This window comes from Pseudonaja textilis, chromosome 5, assembly GCF_049901715.1.
Source record: "Pseudonaja textilis isolate UNSWEBS1 chromosome 5, rPseTex1.2, whole genome shotgun sequence".
Taxonomy (NCBI): domain Eukaryota; kingdom Metazoa; phylum Chordata; class Lepidosauria; order Squamata; family Elapidae; genus Pseudonaja; species Pseudonaja textilis.
The window spans coordinates 60,485,597-60,510,261 of NC_141994.1; the positions used below are offsets into that span (position 1 = coordinate 60,485,597).

Genomic DNA, 24,665 nt, shown 5'->3' on the forward strand with positions numbered 1-24,665 from the left:
AACAGTTGGATATTTTAATTGCATGGTGACATTGTATAGTAAACTTGGTTCAGCCATTACTGCTGGAGTTGCCATGGATTTGCCCACCCTTTAGAAGCATTTCAGGTTGATGTAGTGTGTCTGTTTCAGATAGGGGTCATTTGTCCCTCTAGCTCTGCATCATTTGTAATCATTTAAGATATTTTCATTTTGTATACTTTGATAATTGAAATTGGAGAGCCAGGGTAGTTTTGATTGGTCAGCGCCTTAGGGCACTAACTGTAACCCTTCAGTGAATTCCTGGCTCTCATTGACCTCTTGAAATGTGGGAGGCAGGAATCCATAAAAATATTGTCTAAGTATGGGTAGGACCTAACCTGGTAGAATATAAGAATGGAGTAGTAGATGGGCAATTCATCATATCTGATATATTTTCAACATGCTTTTTTTATATTGTTTTAAGGCAGGGGTGTCAAACTCGATTCCATTGAGGGCAGCATCAGGGTTGTGTTTGACCTTGGAGGGCTGGGGTGGGCATGGCCAGCTTGACGTCATTCGTGTCAGGGGAGCCTGTGGCAACACAAGCACTCTGCCAGCAAAAACGGGCTCCCAGTCTCCATTTTCAGCTGCGACAGTTTCCTGCAACCCTCTGCCAGCAAAAACGGAGTTCGGGAGGGCCACGTGTGCCCCTCCCCTCAGCTCCATTTTTACTGTCAGAGGCACCATGGGCCAGTTCTTTGCTGTTTCCAGGGCAGCCCCAGGGCCAGATCTAAGCACCCCAAGGGCCGGATCCGGCCCATGGTCCTTGAGTTTGACATCCCTGTTTTAAGGTATATAATGAACAAGTTACTATATTAAAAACACTTTTAATTTTGTTGAAACTGTTGGCTTTAACATTTAATAACATTAGAAGATCACTAATTGAACTGGATGAATAAAGGGATGTCTCAAATGTTTTGGGAAGCAACATTGTATATTTATATTCTCTGTCATAAATCTGTATTGTATTCCTTTTAATGAAATGGTTACTGATTCAGATGTTTATTTCTCAGCATATGCAGATGACTATTCAAGCTCTTCAGGATGAACTTAGGATCCAGAGGGACCTGAACCAACTTTTCCAGCAAGACACCAGCAGTAGATCCAGTGAACCGTTTCTGGCCGAACTAACAGAAGAAAACTTCCAACGGCTGCATGCAGAGCATGAGCGTCAAGCCAAGGAACTCTTCTTGCTACGCAAAACCCTGGAAGAAATGGAGTTGCGCATCGAGACCCAGAAACAGACCTTAAATGCTCGTGATGAGTCAATTAAAAAATTACTGGAAATGCTGCAGAGCAAGGGATTGTCTGCAAAAGCCACCGAGGAAGATCATGAGCGCACAAGAAGGTTGGCAGAGGCTGAAATGCATGTTCATCACCTGGAAACCTTACTGGAGCAAAAGGAAAAGGAGAGCAGCTTGCTCAGAGAAGTGAGTTATTCACATAATCCATCTAATCTTGTACAATTTTTTCTTGTTTTATCTTTTGATAGGAGCAAGCATTTGTAGATTTTTCTAACTTGTTTAAAGACATGCACAGCTTAGTCTGGAACCTAAATTTGCCGGAGTTCAAATTGGTTTCTTGTTCATAATTCATTCCAACCTCACATATCATTTGATAAATTCTATGTATAGGAAGTTGGGGGTGTATCTGGGAATAATATCAAAAGTATCCAAAAAAGATTGGAAACTGAAATTTGAAATTTTGGATTGTGAATATCCATATATGTTTAAGCCTGGATTCAGACATTAATAGGGTATCAGTCTAGAACTTATCTAAAAATAGAATAAGCAATTGTATGAACTTTACTTTTTTGTTCTTTAGGAATTCATTCTTGACCAAGAAAAATACTGGAAGCAATCAGGAATTTATCCTATCCTTATACAATAGCAAGTCTAATCTGTGTGTTTATAAATATAGCCTACCTGAATCATCACAATCTGTACATTATTATTTGATTTGATTTTACCAGGAAACTGTAAAATGATTGTGTACTTCTATTTAAAAAAACAGAAATCTGGGCAACAATAAAGAATGACAGTTCTATAGTTTCCATAGAAACAATTACTTTACTATGAAGGATATTTGAAACCATTTGCTGTTTAGCATCATGTTTCAAGTGGAGTAAGCATTATATTCTTCATTGATTTTCATATAACTTTATGATTACATTTATAAATTTAAGGCAAAATAGCTGAATTATTTTGGACAGAACACATTCATATGAACAAAGTCAGACATCCATTATATAGGCTTTCTTCATTATATATCAGAGGCTTTCTTATAAAGCAAACTTGCATTCCAGATTTCTTTTGTAGATAAGTTAAATGATGTAAGGCAACCTGACAGCTCTATGGAAGGTATACAGATATATAGGCCTCTAAGAGGGTGCTGAACACTCTAAACAATAAAAATATTGAAGGAGACTTTTGAAGAATGGAATCAGAAAATAGACTCAATATGAACAATGTCAGTAATGGTCTCTGCTTCTGTGGACAAACTAAATCCAAAAAAATGTTATTGAAGAAATGTGGATTTATAACTGACAGTCCAAGAGAATGTTTTAGAAAAGGTTGTTTCATTGGATGTACAAACAAATTGACTGAGGCTTTACAATTTAAAAGGGAAATAATACATTACAAACCAAGAAAGTGATTTGAATAATTTTTTACTGAAATTACAAAATAGGCTTATTAAAGTCTTGAAGAATTCTTTGTGATAGGACAAAGAAGAAATGAAGTTAAATCGAATTGCACAACAATATTTGAATGAACTAAAATTACAACTTCTAAAAGTATAATGAAAGAATATAAAGTTGATTTATTTGATCAAGAATAAAATAAGACTTGTTGTTACAGTATTCCTGGCTCTTAAATGGATTTACAATTAACACCAGGACTGAAAAATTATATTTTATGGATTTGTTCAGAGATAAGAGATGATGAGATAAACATTTGCAACCTTAGAGGTGGTGAAGAGTCATTAAACTTGTTTATACTTGTGATTAATTTTGGAGTCATTTCTTTATAGATTTCTTTTCTCTTTTTTGTTAGATTCTTATTTTTTCTTTTTTTTTCTTTTGCCTTTCTTCCCCTTGCACTTTTTACTCCTCTCTATTCTCTTTCCCTTTAATTTTGATGCTTACACTACACCAATATTTAATACCTTATGCTAATATTTAATGAGATTTAATATTTTTGGGTGTTTCATTATGAAAATTGCTCTAAAATGAGTACATGACTTGTTTGTCATTATTGTAATCCAATAATAATTGTGGTCTAGCACAAAACAGTTTTGTGTTTTTAGGCCAGGGGTGCCAAATTCGATTTCACTGGAGGGCCATATCAGGATTGTGTTTGACCTCGGGGGAGCAGAGCGGCGTGGCCAGCTCAACATCGCTCGTGTTGGGGTGATGAGCTCTGTTTTTGCCAACAGAGGGTTGCAGGAGGCTGTCGTAGCCGAAAATGGAGCTCAGGAAGGGCCGGATGCAGCCTGCGGGCCTTGAGTTTGACACCCCTAGTCCAGGCATTTTCATTTTGGTCTTAACTACAGAGCATTTATGTCAGTTGCACTGTAATTGTTTTGATGAACAGTTCCTTGTTATCATTGTGGAAAGAGCTGTCGTCATCAGTAACTAGGTGGTTGCTACTCTGGGAACGTAGGAGTATTGCTGGCACAGATGCTTTATCAGCTTGTTAAGTACATAGCAGATTGTTGCTGTTATTTATTAATCCTGTTTTTTTTTCAAGTATTTTATCCTTCTGGAAGAAGAAACTTTGAAAAGACTATTGCTAATAGGTATTTAAAAAATTTAAAGATCCTTTAGCTATTATCTATAATACTTTTTCTTTGAATCCCAGAAGTTCAGTGCTGTTACGTTTAGGTACCTACTTAATATTTCTTCTTCTTAAACAGGAGATGCACCGTCGTTTTGAAAATGCTCCCGATTCTGCCAAAACTAAAGCTTTACAGACTGTTATAGAAATGAAGGTAAAAGTTCTTTTTTATTTTTTTGAATTTTCATCCTGACATGTTGTACAATACACTGATTCCTTTTTAGCATTTTTGCTATTGTCAGGAGAATTTCAGTATTGTTTTATAAATGTGCAGGACTATTTATATCTGGTTTATGTTACGTATGTGAAATGAATGCATGTCTATTTTATCTACTTGCTGTCATACTTGCTGTCATTAATTTTTAATGTATGTTTATTTTGTTATATATTCTAGTAATTGTGGGTTTCATAGGCAGGTTTTTTTTTTCCCTGAAACAAGAAAAATTATTACAGAAAAAAGTAAGAAATAGTGCATCTTTTTCTAGATGTATTACATCTTTTTCTGTGTTATATAAATTTGTAAATGTTTTTCTGTTGAAGGACTTTTTCTTATTTGCCTCCCAAGTTCTCAGTGTATTCCCAGTGTTATTTCTGGATTCAAAGTGCCAGTTTCTATTAGCGTATCTCTATTTTCTGTTTAAATTGCAGGTGTCTGTGGAGATTTTCAGTCATCTAGGTCATGGTTGTCCCAAAGGTATTTTTTTAAGGTAACTTTCTTGTTTTTCCATTGAAAATGTTTCACTTCTCATCCAAGAAGCTTCTTCAGTTCTGCTGAATGGCAGAGAATCTTTCCATTCTCCACCATGCAGTTGGAACTGAAGAAGCTTCTTGGTTGAGAAGCGGAATATCTTCAAGGAAAAAACCAAAAAAGTCCATTTGCCCTTTGAAAAACCATCTTGGGGCTAAATTGTAGACGCACAATTAATAACTGCTATAGTTAAATATTATGTATAGCAGTGCTGCAGGGAGATGTTTATCAGACATAGTCCTTCAACTCAAATGTTGTTAGCAAAATATTGGCATTTTTTGAGAAAACTAAACCATTGTTCCATGTATTTGAAGGATTCTAAAATTTCTTCTATGGAACGTGGACTCCGGGATTTGGAAGAAGAAATCCAAATGTTGAAGTCAAATGGTGCACTCAGCACAGAGGAACGTGAAGAAGAAATTAAGCAAATGGAGGTGTATCGTAGCCATTCCAAATTTATGAAAAACAAGGTAATAACTAAACTGTGTATGTTAAAGAATAGCTTACACTTCCCCAAAAAAACTAATTCGTTCACTGAATCACAGAACAGATAAAGGATTGGTGATCTGTCTTCTCTACTAGAGTTCCTTCAAATTAAATGAAAATACTTAAGCAAAACTGCAAATCTTATATTACTGTAATCTAAGATTGGTGGACCAAATTGCATTTAAGATGTAGAAACCAATTTAGGAAAATGGAATTGCGTCAACACAATTAAATAAAACTGTGTATTGTTCATGCTCTAGTAAAATACTCAAGGGACTTTTCTTGCATAAATTAATGTAAACAGCTGTCCATGATATAACAAAGTGTGTTGGAGAAAATGACGACTTTGACCTTTAAGACACATAAGGGTGGGAGATCTCAAAAGTTTACAAGTGTTCATGCTTTAATGTCAGAGAAAAGGGGCTTTCTTTTAAAATGCTGAAATTGGAGTCTGCATTATAAATTGTTGATTATTATTATTATTAACTTTGGGCATTAGAGTAACCAGATTAAAATACACAGCATAGATTTGCTTGCCTTATTTATGTAGTTTCCAATCAATTCAGCATTTGATATTGTTATGATTAAAATACTAAATTGAGTTGAAAATAGTGAAAGGAAGCCAACTAGCAAATCCAGAAAGTTTTTTTTTACAAGATTATTGTTTATAAGACATAGGTGAATAATATGGTTACTTGATGCCAAAAAGATATATATCTAAGACTCCCGAAAGGTGTGCATTTCAGTAATTCTGTAGCTGCTCCCTAGAAGGGATCTTGTCTCATATCACTTAAAAAAGGTCTTCCCAAATTCTTTTTAAGGGGTGGTTCTACATTCAATCCAGAAATGGACTGGGTACAAATACAGCAAATAAAGTGTAATATAAATGAAAAAGCACTTTATCCATCTTGTTTCCTTATTTTGACTCAACTGCAGTTTCCAGTTCGTTTTCAAGATAAGTATTGTGTAATTAAATACATCACAGTAGTCTATAAAGAGGAAATAAAAAGTGATAAAAATTACCAGATCACCAGAATACTCAACTACCAAAGGATTGACAGGCACGTTTTACATGATGTCATATAAAAATGTGTAAAGTATATAGTTGCTGCAATATGAATTTAGACTATTGTAGAAGGACACTTCGATTCCTGCTATGGAAGAATGGTTACAGAAGTTGATGGAGTTGCCTGAAATGGCAAAACTGACTACCTTGATCGAAGAAAAGAACATAAGTATTTTTGTTTCCCCATGGAAAGCGCTTATGAACTTCGTGCTTGATGTAGAAATGAATGAAACTTTGATTTTGGGTTTTCCAGATTAGATTGATAGATCTTTATAGAAATGACTTGTTCATACTATTATGGAAAAGCAAAAAGCTGTGATCTGTTGTTAATGCCTTATTCTACTGTAACAGAGAGAGTCAGAAGTCAATGCTTCTTTTTCTTTCCCTATCTTTTCTCACTTTTCTTCCCCCTTCCCCTTCATTGTCCTCTTACTTAGTTATGTATTTTACAATACCTCATGTAGAATACTTATGTATTTTACAATAACCTAATAAAATGTGATAATCGCAGTATGAATTTAGGAGAAAGTTATTCTGAGGAACTGGTGTTTAATCATGGAGAGTCTGCTAGCTGTTTATATGTTTGCTACTCTTTGCATCTCTTCAAATAGCGGCAGGTTAAGAGGAAAATATTTTGCTCTAAATGTAAAAGAATAACAATGTCGTGGCAGGTAGAGCAACTGAAGGAAGAGCTAAATACCAGAGAGATTCAAGGGGAGGAACTGAAAAAAAAAGTGGCCGATCTCCAGACAGAGGTCTCTGCCGTAAGACTGAAGTTTCTTTGTGCGGCGCAGCGCTGCTAGCTTTTTGGGGTGGCTTACTTTCCTTCCTTCACCCTCTGCAACGCTAAAGAGCAAGAAAACTAACAGTACTGCACCTATCCTTATTCACACCTAGTTGATATATTACAATATATAATCTACTCCTTTGAACACCCAATATTAGTTGCTCAGCTTAAAAGATCACTACAGTTGCATGAATTGTAATTTTAGCGCTTAGAAAGAATATGAAAGGAAATTGTCACAGCATGTTTCATATCTTTGAGATGCATGTATTAAGCTTTTGAAATGAATACTGCTAATCTTGTTTTAATAAGGTTACGTAGTTTTAATGCACTGTCAGGGGCATAAATATGCATCTTGTGTTACTTTAATTTCCTGGAATGATGCTTTTGACATACCATGCATGGACGCATTAGATGTCTTTCGTAGTTTTATGATTTATTGTATGCAGCAAATTCAATTTCTAGTTCTAATAAAATGCATTTCTCTGATATATATTTAAAAGAGGAATTTTATTGTTTGAAATGTGTGGGTTAAATCTGTGGCCTTGAATCCATTCTGTGCTCCTTTCTAGATGGGAAAAAAATAAGATTTCATTTTTTAAAAAACCCCACCTTTATTATTTTATAAGTAACTCAAAGCAGCAAACATACCTAATACTCCTGCCTCTTCCTATTTTCCCCAGAACAACAACCCTGTGTGGTGTGTTGGACTGATAGAGAGCAACTGGCCCAAAGTCACCTAGCTGACTTTCATGCCTCAAGCAGGTGTGGAACTCACCGTCTTCTGATTTCTGGGCCAGCACCTTCATCACTATACCAACATTTATGTGTTTGAGAAGTTTGATTTGTTGAATTTGAAAGTTTCTGAATTGTGTATTATGTTATTTAGTTGTCAAGTTGTGTAGGAAATAGGAAACTATTGTATTTTTCATCTAAAAAATTAAGTCTTAAGGCAAAAATGAAGTGAAGTTACACCTGTTCTTTAAAGTCAGGTAGTAGATAGTATTGATAACAAAGGAAGTGGAAATGCTCTGGTTCTTGGCATCTTGATATTACTATTGAGAGCTAAAGATATTTTTAAAGAGCTGGAAGTATATTGAAGGATGAAAAGATTACTATTTTTTATTTAAATTCCTTCCATGGGCTGGGGTCGGCAATATGATATCCACAGATATAAAGGCATATTTTGCCCCCAAAAGATTTTACCCAAAATGATGGAATAAATTGAGATTGCTAATCTTCATCAGATTTTGATTTAGTTGCATGAAATTTCACAAGATTTTAATGTTCTGGTATGGAATCTAGCAAGATTTTGCCATTTTCACATAAGGTTTTAAAAGATGGCCAGCATATTTTAAGACTTTAGCTACTCTTCAGCTAGTAGCTAATTATCCCCAAGCCTTGAAAATAACCCCAAAACTATGTTTGCCCATATATGTTGCCCTGGTTTATATTTATATTTTATCCTGCGTCTCTTGAGGTCTGAGGAAGCATATAAAGCTAAAGTGAAAAAAGATGTGAAGTAATAATAATGCAGACATGTAATACATTCTGGTGATAGTTTTCATGAAATCGGAACAATTTCTGCTTATTAAAAACCAGGGTTCTTTTTCCTGCTGTTCACTTTTGAATGCTTTAAAAAAATCTTACACTACGACTGATTTCCTTGGTATTTGGGCCTTTTTCAATTTTGGCTTTCCACAACTGCGAGGCTACTGATTATAAGAGAAACTGTTTACTACAACTATAACGTCTTATAGTCTTCCTGTCAAGGATTTTTCTTTTAGGAATGCTTTATTCTGTTTTCCTCAAAAATTCTGTAAACTTAACACAAAAGCATGCTTTTTTCACATTTACTATTCCTTTATTCAGATTCCTTGAGCTGACTTGATGCCATACCTTGTTGGTCTAAACTGGAATGAAGCCATTTCCATAACGCTTCTGAATGCATTCTTGCCATTTCATAACATATATTCTCATACTTGGTTCTTCCTATAGATTGGTCAAGTGAAACAGGAACTATCCCGGAAAGATACAGAGTTGCTGGCTTTACAGACAAAATTGGAAACCCTCACAAACCAGTTTTCTGATAGCAAGCAACATATTGATGTACTCAAGGAATCCCTCACAGCAAAAGAACAGAGAGCTGCCATCCTGCAAACAGAGGTAACAAACATATCCCTAATACTAGGGAGTTCTGCACAATATTTAGATTATTGGGTTGGGCTGTGGAATGCGCATTCCTTCTGTTTTATTTTTTTCTTCAGTTCTTAAGTTAGAAGGAAAATCTGTGATTTCCTAGTTCCAAATTTGAATGTCTCTTTAAATCGTAAGAAAGAATTGAGAAAATGAAGAATCTGATCTATTCAGCAGTATCCACTAATTAATCTATAAATGCAGTATGAAGATAATAGTTCTCTCCCATTGTTTATCACTTGCAACTGGTGACAAATTTTAGAAGATCTCTGATTCCTGAATATTGATAATTCTCATAGCTTTTGATAAACAGAAATTCCAGTCCCAATTACATTAATGAGATATATCTGTAATTTGGTGTCATCTATAACCTTTCCTGATGTGATAATTTAGGTCCCAATGAGAAGAAATAATTTATTTTCATCCAGAGTTAAAACTGGCTCTCCATTCATACCTCTATTTTGTGTTCTTTAACTAGTCTACAAGACACCCTGCCTGTTTATCAGCTACTAAACTTGTTTATATCTGCACTGAAATTAAACCTGATTAAAGTTAACTTCCTCTTAATCAGGTTGTGTTATGTTCCAAATCCTCATTTCAGGGCATAGTAGAAGACAAATGCACTTAATTTAAATGCTTGTATAAGACATTTAGAATTAACACTGACAGAAATATGAGATCATTTCACATTGTAAAAGAGATAATTTTATTTTGTAACTTGCTGCCAGTCTTATAATTAAATATGTCAAAACTGATACAAATACAGTATTGAACATTTTTTGGTATTGCTTTTCCAGTTCTGTGCAACATTTTAAAGTCTTGGCTGTATTCTGCTTTATCTTTTATTTACAAATGCAGGAAGTGCTTGATTAATTATCACAGTTGGGACCAAAATGCTGATCATTGAGCGAGGTAGAAGTTGACACTTAACTGCTTCGCTCAACAACACAATCTTGGCACTCTTGGTTATGGTTGTTAAATAATTGGGTTGTTAAGCAGCTGGAATAAGAAGCATGGGGTTCCTCTGAGCGATATGGGAGATCCTGTAAGGCTCTGCTCAGGAGATGAAAAGCCTCCCTGCCAAAATCCGAACAGAATTTTCAACTCACAAGCAAAGAAACATTCATGTATGGCTTGCGCCAAACCTCCCAGGGTCTCCCATACCCCCTTACCATGCTGACTTTGCTTGGATTTCATTTAACTCTTTTCTCTAGATTAGGGGTATCAAACTCAAGGCCCACTGGGCAGATCTGACCCACAGGATGCTTAAAAACAGCAAAGGACTGGCCCACGGTGTCTCTGCCAGCGAAAATTGAGCCTGTGAGGGCCACACTACAACAGCCTCTGTCAGCTCTCTGTCAGCAAAAACAGAGCATGTGTGGCAGGATGCCATTGTGGCTGAAAACAGGACCCAGGGCCCACAAGCAGCTGCCCTGGCTCTGTTTTCACTGACAGAGGCTAGCAAAAGAAGCTAAAAACAAAACAAAAGGACAAATATTTCCCCTTTTGTATTTGAGCATCCAAGAAGAGACAGGAAAGGAGAAAGGGAAAGAGGAAAGACAAAGACAAATAAGTAAAGAGGGGAAGAGAGCAAGGAAAAGAAGGAAGAAGAAAGGGGGAGGGAGGGAGGGAGGGAAGGAAGGAAGGAAGGAAGATTATAATGAGAGGGAGTGAGGGTCTTAGCACTTGGCCACCACAAGTGCCCCCGACATGAGTGATGTTGAGCTGGCCATGCCCACCCTGAAATCAAACACAACCCTTCTGCGGCCCTCAATGAAATCGAGTTTGACACCTCTGCTCTTGAAGGTTGGATGAAAGAGCTGCACGCTGAAGGAATTCAGCTTCCCTCTGTGCATGGTAAGGAACTCCTTCAGTGGGATGCAAGAACAGAGCTGAATGATTTTGGACTCCATTTCTGAACTCCACCAAAGGAGTTCAGCTCCCTTCCACGCATGGAAGCAAATTCCTTCAGTGGGGTGCAGGAACAGAGTCAAAATCTTCAGGAAACTTTCAGCCAGCCTCAAAGTTGAGGGGGAGTCCTCTAGGCAGGAGGCAGCAGCTTGCAGCCTTCTCTGCCAGGTTTTTTTCCCTTTCTTTCTGTGTCTTTCTGTCTTCTATGCAACCACGTGGTTTGTTCCTTAAGATTTATGCCTTCCTCAATTTAACTGAGATATTTATTGTAGGAATGATCAGTGTGTGTGTAAACCTCAGAGTTTTGTTTTCCTCTCTGTGTCCTTTGTGTGTGTGTGCATGCACGTGTGTGTGTGTGTCTAAGTCTTTTTGTGTCCTCGAGGTAACTGTTGCAACTGTTAACTGTCTCTGATCCCTTCAGATATTAATTTTAAATTGTTAAGAATTAAAAACAGAGAGAAAATGTCTTCTTCCAGTCTGGTCTGGCCAACTAGACTGGATGAGGAACAGAGTTCAATTTTATTTCCTCTCTGTGCTTTTAAGAAAAACCCAAGGTTATTAGTGAATGTTTTAAGTTCATTTACAAGAAAAGTTTCATCCTTGCATTTACTGTGTGTTTAAATGATTTTACCTTTTCATCCTTTTTCCTGAAGCATGTGAATCCATTTTTTTCCTTTCTCATCTGTTGTGTCCCCATTTTGTTGAAACTGGTTTCTCTGTTTAGTAACTGCAATACTGATGTGTTATTTTTCTTCATCCTCAAACCATGCCTGCAAGCTATCTACCCCCCCCCCCCAATCTCTAATCCTTTTACAAAGCCTTTCCTGATAGAATTACCAGTGAAGGGGGGAGGGGACCCTTTGTTCTTTGTCCTGCCACTTGTGGAAACAGATGCTGCCCCTAGAGACATTCCATCCATTGGAGCCTAGGTTCCCCATTGGCATTCTAGGGAAGCTGGCGGAGAACATTGCAGCCACATGATAACTTGTAGCTGGTGACAAACCCCAGAAGATCTCTCTCATCCCTGAATATTGATTCTCCACCATTCAGCACCATTCACTATAACAGGTTGCCAAGCACCTGGATCCTAATCATATGACCTCAAGGGTGGTGGTGGTGCGATATTTTGCAACGGCCAGGAGTACTAATATAGACTATAAAGCACTCTTTCTGAGACCATTATATAAATAGTCATAAGTTGAGGACTACTGGTATGAGCAAACGGTACATATAAAATTATCAATTTCATGTTAAGATTCAGGTCCTTCAAAAGAGAGAAGTTTGTTTACGGAAGTCCTTTAATCTTGACATTGAAAAATGAATGACGGGGAATTGAGTATTTGGTTCTTTGCTTTAAATATATCAATATCATAAATATAAAGGGAAATATCAAGCATTCTTGCGGCTTTTACATTAACAGTGGTATTGTCATTGTTGCTTTGAGGTGTATTTGTGTGCCATAGATTAAATATATGTTCTGGCAGACCATGTGTATTGAAAATAATACATATAGGTGTGGGTAAAACTTCCATTACATTTTTAACTGGGAAATGTTCAATATAAACATAAATAACTGTGTATATTTTTGTGTGTATGTAATTGCTTTCTTATGGCTAACTAAAGTTATGTATATTAGCCATAAGAGGGCGTCAGTATATTAGTTATTAAAATTTGTCTTCTGTTAGAATCATCAGAATAAGATTACATAGATTGCAAATACCTAATTGGGAAACAATTTGTAAAATACCAAATTATCAAGTTGAATTCTTTCTTAACAGCTAAATAAATGTTATATTTCACGTTGGTTCTGAAGCTTGAAATATTCTAGATTGACAAAATCCTAACTTTCAGGATATTTTTACACATTAATTTATATTATGACTCAAAATGCTTTTTTTCCTAACATTAAATTGATTTACAGAATTTAAAGTGCTCTTTAAATGTTTAGCCTAACAATTTGCAGTTACCTGATTTAAAACCTTTCCATTTAACAGTTTGAGGAGGGGCAAGACAATCTTCGTTTAATCTCTTACTGAATATTTCTACAAAGAGTCTGAAAGAAAAAATAAAAACTGTACAGGAAATTGTACAATGAAAGTTAGATGAAGAAAGCTTCTGAGAAGCACCATAAATGAAAAACCAAAAAAACTGGTCTGTAATAGTATAGGAATGGAGATGACATTTCTTAAATCTTTATTACCAATTATTTTGTGGTCCAAAAAAAAAATTTTTTTTTGGCCTTTAAAGCAGTATGGGCTTCTGTTATTTAGTCCATAAATATGTATCTTCAGAGAGAACATGAATTAATAACAGCTGCCAGTATGTTTCACATTTGCCAGTGGCCAAGAAATTCAATATGTTTTCTGCATAATGAATTTCTTTGGGGTAATTAATAAATCAGTGGTATGAATTATTACCACGGATACCATTGGATTTATAAATTTACATTTTATATTTTTATGTGCTTTGTCTATTTTGTTTTAAGTTGCCTAAGGTTGGCAATGACTTTTGTAACAGTGGTCTGAAATGCAAAATATCTTGAGCTTGTTTATTCCAAAAGGCAAATAGGTAGAGAGGCTATTGTAGCAAGTTTGAATTTGAGAAAGAGGCTTTATCAATAGGCCAAGGAACTTAGAATATTTTTGTAAATAAAGCAAAATAGAGATCAACTTTTATTTTGGAATAAAATGTTTCATCTATATTTAATTTTATTACTGTGCACGTGATCCCTTTGGCTTACAAGAATATTGTGCCAAATAGTTTTCTTAAAATAGTTTTTGTTTGTTTCTGGATTTTTTTAAAGTGCCAGTTATTTGGCCTACTTCTTACCAATTCAGCGTAGAAACATGAATTCAGTGTCCAAGAAATGTATTATTTTCTCATGTGAAAATATTTACTAACATTCCAGTTTTGTCTTTTCTGCACATACAAAATAAATCTCTACTTCTATTTGATATACTTAAATATTTAAGACACTGACTGTGATTTTGAATTGTAATTTTACATATGCACACAAACTTACATACACTTAGAGAAGTATCCCTTGGTTAATGACTTCTTGTTTAGCAACCATTTGAACTTGTGCATATTTGATTACAACTTTCTAATAAATCCCTTTTCCCTGTTTGCCTAATATACACAAAAGAAACTATAGGAAATAATAATTTAGTTATATTGTCTAGGAATCTGAACTGCAGTGATAGTAGAGTATGTCAGTTTGGTAGTCAAAATTCACTACTGTACCATACAGGATAGGAAGAACATTCAAAGATATAGTTTCTTCCCATTTATAGTATAATAAGAGAATTTTCCCTGTTCTTACAAACTTACAAAATACAATTTGATAATTCCTTTGTCAAGTTCCTATTTTTTTAACCTTCTCCATCCATAAAATCTTTCCTAACAGCAGTTCTTCATCATTTATTATTTGCTAATCAAATTTGTAAGGTTGCCTATCTACCCAGTTTAAAATATCAAAAGTTAAAAAAAGAAAGAAACCCAGGTCCAGAGCCTCTCATTAAAAACTCAAATTACCTATGCTATACATCAGTGGTGGCTAACCTTTTTTGGCTCCTGTGCTGAAAATTGCATGTGCGCGTGCCAGCACCCAGAAGGGGCTCTCCACGCCCCTTGCACATGTGCGCTTGACCTTCCGTGCTCACCGCACGTCTCTGCACTTGCACATCTCTGCACATGCGTGCATGATCCCCCGCACACCATGTGTCTGCATGTGTGAGAGACCCCCCGTGCGCGCCGCAAGTCTGCGCATATGTGCGTGCCTCCTGCACGCCCCCGTTCCCCATGCATGCGCAGCAGATACCCAACAATCAGCTGGCAGACAGGTGGTATGCTCACATGCACAGTGGGGCTTTTCCAGGTGACCTCTCATGTGCCAGCAGAAGTGGCTCTGCGTGCTACTTCCGGCACATGTGCCATAGGTGCCAGGATTCGCCATCACGAATTGTCAATAGGTTCGCCATCACGGCTATACATCCTCATTGATGTATCCAAATTAGCAGCTTGGCCAGAATCTGGGAGAAGAGCTAGGTCTTTTGAAAATCCAATAACACTGGGGTTGTCCATGTTTCTGGGAGAAGACTGCTTCCTAGGACCTATCAGGGATCAGTACCTCATTGAGGGGACCAGGAGTATGCAGATACAATTGGAGCAAATAAGCTGGCCCCATGCCATATAGGACTTTGAAGATGACAACCAATACCTTGAATTGCATCCAGCAGCAACTTGGTCAGCCAAAATATGATCACTGGATGGCAGTATGCGGACTGAATAAGAAATAAGTATGTCTCCCCCTCCTCCTCCCCCAAATTACCATAAGTTGGTCCTTAACACAAACCCTTTTCTGTGCTTAGTTGGAGTTTCTTCTCTTTCTCCAGAAGCTCTATGGGTGGCTCTTTTGTCACTTTGTTCCCCTTAGTATATCTGAAAATCAGAGACTCTGTGGATCTCTGTGGATTCAAGGCCAACATTGCTTGCTCATTCCAAGATTGTGGCTTTAGTAGAATGATACACCATAGCTATAGAAACTGCTCTAAGCTGGGTCTATCAGTTGCCTGGGCAGACTAAATAAATAGGTCCTCCCTATAGTGGGGAAAAGCAACAGAGAGATCTACCCTCTTGACTTACTAATTCTTAGTGAGGAAGAGAAGAGAAATACAGTACCCATGTATTGATCAATTATTTGTTAGCAGTATTTACTTGCTTAAATGCTTTTTTTCTTGTGACTGAATTCAGGTAGATGCACTTCGGTTGCGCCTGGAAGAGAAGGAGGCAATGTTGAACAAAAAGACTAAGCAAATTCAAGAGATGGCTGAGGAGAAGGGAACGCAAGCTGGAGAGATTCATGATCTCAAGGATATGCTTGATGTGAAAGAACGCAAGGTTAACATTCTTCAAAAAAAGGTAGGCTTACCAAACGTTGTTTTAAAAACTGAACCCCCTTTTTATTTTCACCAGAATGTAGCAATAGCCTTAGCTGTAAAGTTGCTTTCTGAAGCTCTTGACTGAGCGAGCCTTCTTTGACTCTAGTAACGATGAACATATTTATATATTTATAGCAATGAATATATTTATAAATTCATGATAATTAACAATGATTCCTATGCTAAATTAAGCAGTACGTGAATTGTAATATATGGATAAGATAGCCATCTTATTAGCCTCAACTGTATTCACTGTAATACTCATTAAATGAGTGTCAGATCCTGCATCACTTGCTAGAATGATTATGCAATCAGCATGAACATATATGATGATGTTTCATCCAGATTATGCAAATCACACATGCAGGTTTTTCAAAGAATAATCTAGGATTGTTCTAGTTCTTTCGTCGTAGAAGCACTGATTTCATACTTATCTGGAGAGAATATTTTCTATTTGCAGACACCTTTGGCAAATGTCTACCTCCTCACTTGTTTCACAACACAAGTAATCGTATCAGTGAAAATATTCTCTGAGCTATTTTGTACTTTGATCAGGTTCCTATTGAATGATTATTTCTAAGGATAATTTTGTTTTATTTTTATTTTTTTCTTGCTGCATAAAGTACTATAGTTTGATAGGGTCAAAGCACAGGGGCTTTCATTTAAAAAAAAATCTATGAATTTAGATACTTAGAGTCATAAATTGATACTTATGGAAAGCATGAATTAAGTACAAGTTAACTTCTATTTTTGTTAATCATTTATGAAGTAATGATGCATAATAATCAACCTGCTTCCTTCCAGTTCCTTGGGTATAACCTCACCTTCTTCAATAATATAAGTAGTAAGGAATCATGAAATCATAGTTCAAACATCTGGAGAAATCTATACTTCAAATACTGTATTTTTCACACTATAAGACATACTTTTCCCCCCCCAAAAGGGGGTGGAATGTCTGTCCTATAGAGCGAATATGGTGGTGGTGAGGGGTTAGGGTCACTGCCGCCACCTGTCACTGCTGCCGCACTGCTCCAGGAATGCTGGAGCCTTCACTGCCAAGCAGTTGGATCAGCCTCCCGGAATACTACCAGTCAGCTGTTCTAGGCAGTGGGGATTGCCGCCACTGCCATTCACCACCATTGCCGCCAATCCCCACCGCCTAGAACAGCTGATCGGCGATATTCCAGGAGGTCGATCCAACCACTGCTCAGCAGCGAAGGCTCCAGCATTCCCTGGTGGCAGCAGCTCAGCTCAGCTCAGTTGACCTTGGTGGGCGCAGTGGAATGGAGCCCTGACAAACCATGTGCTGGGGCTGCGATAATGTGCTGAAACTGACCAGGCTGTTAGCTGTTTGCTGCAAGGATGTTATCCAGATGAATACCAGATGGATGCTGGGAGGCAGAGGCAGTTTTCTTGTTTTCCTCCCCAAAAGCTAGGTGCGTCTTATGTTCCGGAGCATCTTATAGTGCAAAAAATACAGTACTTAATTGAGCAAAAAGTGAGATATAAATTGAACAAATAAATAAAATGATTCTAGATATTTTGAGCAACTTTCTTTCTGTAGCACTTCTTTTATTCCAGTTTCCTCAAATAAATGGTTAGAGTTAACCATAATGAATCTGGGGAAATTAGTTTCATCAAGACATACAAGGTCTTAGCTACAAAATGTTTAAGATTACATCTTGAGTATAGTAGCTCTTCCTTGCAATGGAATGAATAGGAAGTCTTAGTCACTTTTACTTAACTGATTCTCATTAAATTAAAACATTGCTTGAGTATCAATACCAGTATCTCTTTGTTGATCTTTGCCTGCCTATCAGTAATTATATTCAGTAATTAGTTTAAGTGGGCAGGATTTTGCTTGTAAGAGTGCTAGGAATTCTATAAAACATGCAGAAACGGGTTTTTTTTTTTTGCTTTCTGTTATTTCATGTTATCCTTACATTCTACTATATTTTAATATATATAAACATCACAGAATTAAATAATTATTGACATTCTTGAAAATGTGTTGTCCGCTTCACTGAAATCTGTGAAAGACTTCCTGACTGCTATTTATGTGAACTGTTTGCTAATATTAATTGAGAGAAATGAGCAGTGTGTCAGCTTGTACAAGAAATAAAATAGATTTATAGAATAAAATGTCCTACAGAGCTCGTATGTCTATGTTACGAGCTTTACTCTAATTTTAATAGGTCCTCTTTAATCTTCTTCCCAGGGTGTGTAAGAGGCAGAGAGCAGACACAATGGATTGATGAAATATGCATGTTGTCTCCATTACTTTTAGAGAGCTGAGACAGTTTTACATTTTAGATTGATTTAAATAGGGTATTTCTCTTAGAGGTTGTATTCTTATGGCTGTATTGAATGGCATTTTTAGTTTGGTTTTTATTGGTTTGAATTATACATCATAGTTCTATTTATTGTTAAAGTTAACACACACACACATGTATGTATGTATGTATGTATGTATGTAACTCAATCAATCAGTTTTTTTCCGTACATACTTAGAAGGATTATTTTTTCCCTGAACTCTTGTATAATCTTCTTGTATTTGCACTATAACAGAGTAACTTGAGGTTCCTACATTACAACCATCAGTTCTCCATCAGTGTGCACACATTTTTCTTGTTTTTTTTTTATTTTTTATTCACAAGAAATTAAATAGGACAGTAATAGCTGATTAGACATTTCTCACATGCAATTACGATAAATGCCATTCCCTGAAGAAATTCCTGTGTGGATTTGTGCTACAGATTTCTGAACTTTGTATTAAATCATTGACTTGGAAGATAGAATTGATGTTTCAATTAAAGTCAGTTTGGGAACATGTGTTAAAACAGTAGAAATTCCCACTTACTTTCTGGTACAGATTCTAAGATCAGATTTTCTCTATATGCCTATCAAGACCCTTCATATGTATTTTTATTGACTATATTTCTATTATAGGCCACCAATGGATTAAAGATTCATGTCTTAACTTAGTCTTCTGCTTGTTTAGCCAACTGAACAAACAGTTCAGTTGAATTAACTGTTCATGCAGTTGGCTAATAAAATAATTGCCGTTTCCAGAGAGATAGCTGTTGGTCACTTCAGCAAAATACCTGGGGACACTTTAAATTCTTGACAAATACATCATAAATTTTAATGGAAAGGAAATCCCCTAAATCCTAAACCTAACCTTTTCCCATAAGCCATACTTCTGATACCATGAGTTTCTCTCTGCAGAGAGAAACAGAATAGAATAGAACAGAACAGAAAAGAACAGAATAGAATTATTTATTGGCCAAGTGTGATTGGATACACAAGGAATTTGTCTTTGGTGCATAAGATCTCAGTGTACATAAAAGCTACAATCAACATAAATCATACTAGGAAACTAAATAAAGCAATATAAATTGTAAATATACAAGCAACAAAGTTATAGTATAGTCATAAGTAGAAAAGGAGATAGGTAATAAGAAAGATGAGAACAATAATAATAATGCAGCCTTACTAAATAGTTTGACAGTGTTGTGGGAATTAGTTGTTTAGCAGAGTGATGGCATGTGGGGGGAAACAGACTGTCCTTGTGACTAATTATTCTGGTGTGCAATGATAAGAAAGTGCTTTCTTATTCAGACAAGCATAGAGGATCCTAAGTGCTTCATGCTTTTGGAGACAATTGAACTTGAGGCCAAATGGTTGGGTTCCATTGCATAAAGGCAGAAGAAGCCTTAGAGCTTTAGGGGGTCTTCCTATGTTCCTCCTTGTTGTCATTCCCCCTGCCTCTAGATTCTGCACAATAGAACCATAAAGTCTGGACCTCAAAAATCTGGATGACCACCAGCAAGGACAACTTTCCGTATCTAGTGGTGGTCTGGATTTTTGCAGGCCTGACATTGTGGCTGAATCGCAGGACCACAATCAGCACTACTTTCTTTGGCCATTAGTTTATGATATTTTTCTCTGCTACACACTATAGAGAATAGCAATTAGGATTATTGGATCCTAACAGCTGTGATCCCTAACTGTAATCCCTCCCTGAGTTTTATGTTGTGTCCTTCCCTTAAGATTGAAAATCTTCAGGAGCAACTAAGAGACAAAGAGAAACAAATGAGCAGTTTGAAAGAAAGAGTAAAATCCCTGCAAGCTGATACCACCAACACCGATACAGCCTTGACTACGCTAGAGGAAGCACTGGCAGAAAAGGTAAGTCTGAAGGAAAGGAGGTAACATTATTTAAAGATTGTGCCTTCATCACTGTAGACATCTGTTTGAGAAGTAATTCTCTGTATCCTCTCATTTTATTGCTTGAAATGAAGAAAAATATAAATGCATACCATGGCATTAACAATGTAATGCAAAATTATTAATCCTGGTAATGATAAAAAATAAAGGAAAATGAAAAAATTTATAAAACAAGCAGACCTCCTCCTTCCTCCAAGTCAAAAGGAAAACAAATGAATTGAGATAATGACATTGTCAAGATTGCTTGTTCAAGTGGAATCTTGGAGTCCATAGGATTTTGATGTCCTTTAACGTCAAATAATGAAAATAATCTTGCATGACAATTTTAGGTTTTCACTAGACCAGCAAACTTGGAATTTTAAAACTTGTTGACTTTCAATTCCCCAGGCAACATGGCTGGCTGAGAAATTCTGGAAGTCCACAAGTCCTAAAGTTGCCATGTTTGGAAACTTTTGCAGTGAACAACCAGTGACCCTTTGGATCGTTGTTTAGAGATTTTTCCTCACCAGATTCTTCAATACCACCAACCCTGGCAATTTCTAATGTATTGCATTCACTAGAAAAGTTCTTAAAACTTCAAGGACACATTCAGAGATGCCTTTCAAGTTGCCCATGTTGACCACAGAAAATGTTTATGATATGTTGTTGGAAATGACTTGTGACTATTTGATGTCATAAAAGTTTTATAAAATTTGCCAAATTTCAATTCCACTGGAGTCATGGGTCCCAGATATTGGACACATTCTCTAAGTTAACCCTTAGTTGAGGTGCCTTGGTTCAGAAGGTTTACCCTGACTTGCACCATTTTGCTCAGTAAAAGGGTACAGACATGAAAGTTAGTAGTACATAGATTTTTCTGTAGAGAAATGATAAGTATTCCATATTAGAACTCAAGTCACCTATACTGCAGTTTGAATTCTAACCTCTTTTTCTTTCACTTCTCTTTACCTGCAGATAATGACATCTTAGTGTGGTTATTGTCACTCTAAAGTGAATTTATAAATTTGTAAATATCTATTTCAAAGTAATCAATGATGTTTTTCAATTTAAAAAAACAGAACTCTTATCTTTTCATAACATAAAGCCTGATGCCTCCACTGTGAAGCTCCTTTCTTATCTATGTATAGTATTATATTGCATCCTTTGTCATTTTTGTTAGTAATGCCATTTTTAGAAATGAATTGCTGCCTCAATTCTTAGTTTCTGAAAATAAAAATCCTTGCAAGTTATTTAATAAATTATTTCAAGTATTGACCATTTAATGGTTTCAAAATAAAATGATTACAAGCATTTATTTAAAATCACATTTCTTCATATTCTTTAAAATCCAATAAATTGAATTTACTGGGACTTGTATTCTGAGTGAGATGGGAATTATTTGAAATCAAAGAGTTTATGTCCATTAAAAGATTATGTTTCTTTGACAATGCTATTCTGTTTTTGCCAGGAGCGTACTATTGAGCGTCTCAAGGAGCAGCGTGACAGAGATGAGCGAGAAAAACAAGAGGAGATTGACAACTATAAAAAAGATATGAAAGACCTTAAAGAGAAAGTCAGCATCTTGCAAGCAGATCTTACAGAAAAGGAGGTTAATCTTAGAGATGCATATATACATTTTGGAATTGCAGCATTAAAAGGGGGTTATAATAGTTTACTTACGTACTGATATTGGTTAACAATAATGGTGCACCTCTGAATTTAGATATTTCAAATGTAGTCTAAAGTCCACTGAGAAAATGAACAAGAGGGAAGATAAAAAAATACACGATTCTGAAAACAAATAAAGATAGCACACCATATACTGTGCTGAGAGTCCTTGGAATGCAATTGAAATAGACTGTTCCCAGTAGCCACTTGCTGTACTCAGACTAGGCTCCCCAAAGGCGATCTTATTGCGTGGGGAAAAAGAAATCAGTGGGCAGAGGCATTCCTTCGGTCTATGGAGTTTGAAAACTAATTAAGTTTGTCTTGATTCTAAGCTGACAACTAAGTTAAATGAGTAATTGCATCATCTACACAACCTTATGTCAAAAGTAGGGGTGTGCAAAACATTGGAGTTTGAAATATTTCAGTTGTTACATGCTCAGAATCAAATGTGCATGTTCTAAAAGTTGTTTTGAGTTCCAAACAAATCATGTTTTCTTTGGTACTTGGACCAAGACTTCAGGTGGTATTTTCTGTATTTCACATGGAAGCACTTTCAGTGTGTGTTGCCTGTGCCTTGTGATCAGGGTTGTTTTTTTTTTTAAAGAAAATCCATCTAAGCTAACATAGTAGACGCAATCATCCATAAAGTGTAACAAAACAACAGTTACTTAAATCTGTGGCTTAGACCTAAAGCGTATTTTGCACTATTGTTTTTTGCAAATCTATGGCTTAGGCGATTGTGTATTTTGCACTATTGTTAAAGACAATCAGGGCTCCACAACTGAATTATTGCAAAAGCTCCTTGAGTTGCAAGTTGTAAATGCAAGGACCACTGCTATTACAATACTGAGTTAGTATAGTTTAAGTTGCTTTGTTGAATTTTGGTTGCTAATGAGTTGTAAATGGATAGATATAAATGAATGTAGAAACTTAAGGCATAGATTTGTTTTGTCTTTTCCTTATTTAACATTAATGATATGTATGAAAGAATGCAGCAATCCACAGAAACCCAAAGCAGAACACAAATCTACAAAGGCCAACAGACCTATTATTTTTTGCTGGGCTTCAGCTTTTGAGACTGAAAGATCTCCTACTGCCTGCAGTGGTTTCTTATTGGAATTTTTAAAATAAAAAGAATTATCCCTGGTGATTTTTTTCTGCAGAATGGACGACAGACACTGATATCTGTGACCCTTGAGTGAAAAATTAGGAAGGGAAAGACTTATTCCAAAATTCCATGGTTTTCTATAGTCAAAATACATGAAACATATTTTTTTAATTCTGTTGAAATTGTTGAATTGCTTCTATTATGGACTTCATTGGAAAATAATCTATTTAGAATGTTTGGGAGAAGGCTTATTGTTCCAAAATCAAAACTAATTTTGTTTCCCATTTTATACACCCTTACACGTTCTGCTAGAATCAGTGAAACAAACCTTTATGTTGTAAAAAAGAACCATTTATCAAACTATTTTTAGATTTACAGCATGTTAAATGAATTTGATATTTTTTATTAATCTTGAAAGTCCCTTCCAAACTCCTATTGTTTATTTAAACAAATACACAGCTTACCACAATGAAAATAGTACAATAGCTATTTTTAAGTCATATATCCTTCAAATGGTTTTAAACATTAGTAACTAACTTGTAACTAAAAACACTTCAGCCTGACTCTGAAATAGTATAGTATATGTGGAGTGGAATAGAGGGGAATGGAGTGGAATGGAATGGAATAATCCATTATTGTGATGTAGTCTTCAAGTCTTATGAAAGACCACAATAAATATTTGAGAATGGGAGCAATATCTGTCACTGCATTCATTGTCTTGTAGACTACACTCCTGGATTTGAAGGAACATGCTTCATCATTAGCATCAGCAGGATTGAAAAAAGACTCTAGACTGAAAACATTAGAAATTGCTTTAGAGCAAAAGAAGGAAGAATGCCTGAAATTTGAATCTCAGCTGAAAAAGGTAAACATTATATACGGTCTCCTCATAAATGAAATTTTAATTATGACTTTAGAAGTTCATTGCTATGCAGAATAAGTAAAATTATTTATTTACATCTTACTCTGTTTGGGAAGATGTTCCTGTCCATTTTCATATGATATTTAAAATCAGATAATCTGCTTCTTTATAACACACATAAGTATTCAAAAGGTTATCAGCTAAGTCAGGGGTACTTAGATCTGGCCCATGGGGCTACCCTAGAAACAGGGAAGGACCAGCCACAGTGCCTCTGCTAGCAAAGATGGAGCTTAGGAGGGCCGTGCATAGCCCTCCCGGGCTCCATTTTCGCTGGCAGAGGGCTGCAGGAGACTATTGCAGCAGAAAATGGAGCCTGGGAGGGCTGCAGGGGGCCCTCATGAGTTCCATTTTTGCTGGCAGAGTGCTAGCAAAACAAACTACTAGCAAAAGTGGCATTTGATCACATGAGTCATGTCAAGCTGGCCACGCCCACTATGGCTATGCCCACCCCAAGGTCAAACACAATCCTGATGCCGTACTAATAAAGTAGAAATAAATCATATATTTTGAATGAGTGTTCAAAGGAGGTGTTGATAATTGAAAATCTGCAAGTCAGAATGTTAAGAAAACTTATGAACTAGGGAAAGCTACTGAAAATCTTTATGGCAACACTTCCAATCTGGAATAGTGGGGCTTTCAGAAATCACCATAAAAATCTTACTTTTAAAAAAAAATCACAATTTTTAAAGAAGATAGGAAATCTATCCAAACAGACAGTCCAAATCTATCCATAACCACAGACTTCCATAATTAGAAATCAGCCCAAAGAATGT

The 24,665-nt window shown here is 36.1% G+C and overlaps 1 protein-coding gene across 10 annotated transcripts in view; it reads left to right on the top strand.

Moving 5' to 3' along the window:
* ERC1 (ELKS/RAB6-interacting/CAST family member 1) overlaps nt 1-24,665 on the top strand; it is a 140,653-nt gene that overhangs the window by 23,033 nt on the left and 92,955 nt on the right. For 4 of the 10 annotated variants that reach the window (XM_087935049.1, XM_087935048.1, XM_087935053.1 and 1 more), the window contains exons 3-10: nt 1,032-1,448; nt 3,934-4,008; nt 4,917-5,072; nt 8,937-9,104; nt 15,798-15,965; nt 20,039-20,176; nt 21,663-21,803; nt 23,695-23,835. In XM_087935049.1, coding sequence (XP_087791175.1) covers nt 1,032-1,448; nt 3,934-4,008; nt 4,917-5,072; nt 8,937-9,104; nt 15,798-15,965; nt 20,039-20,176; nt 21,663-21,803; nt 23,695-23,835 — 1,404 coding nt within the window. Of the gene's footprint in view, nt 1-1,031; nt 1,449-3,933; nt 4,009-4,916; nt 5,073-6,825; nt 6,919-8,936; nt 9,105-15,797; nt 15,966-20,038; nt 20,177-21,662; nt 21,804-23,694; nt 23,836-24,665 lie in introns of all 10 variants that reach the window. The other 6 variants (XM_087935046.1, XM_087935047.1, XM_087935052.1 and 3 more) reach the window with 2 other exon arrangements.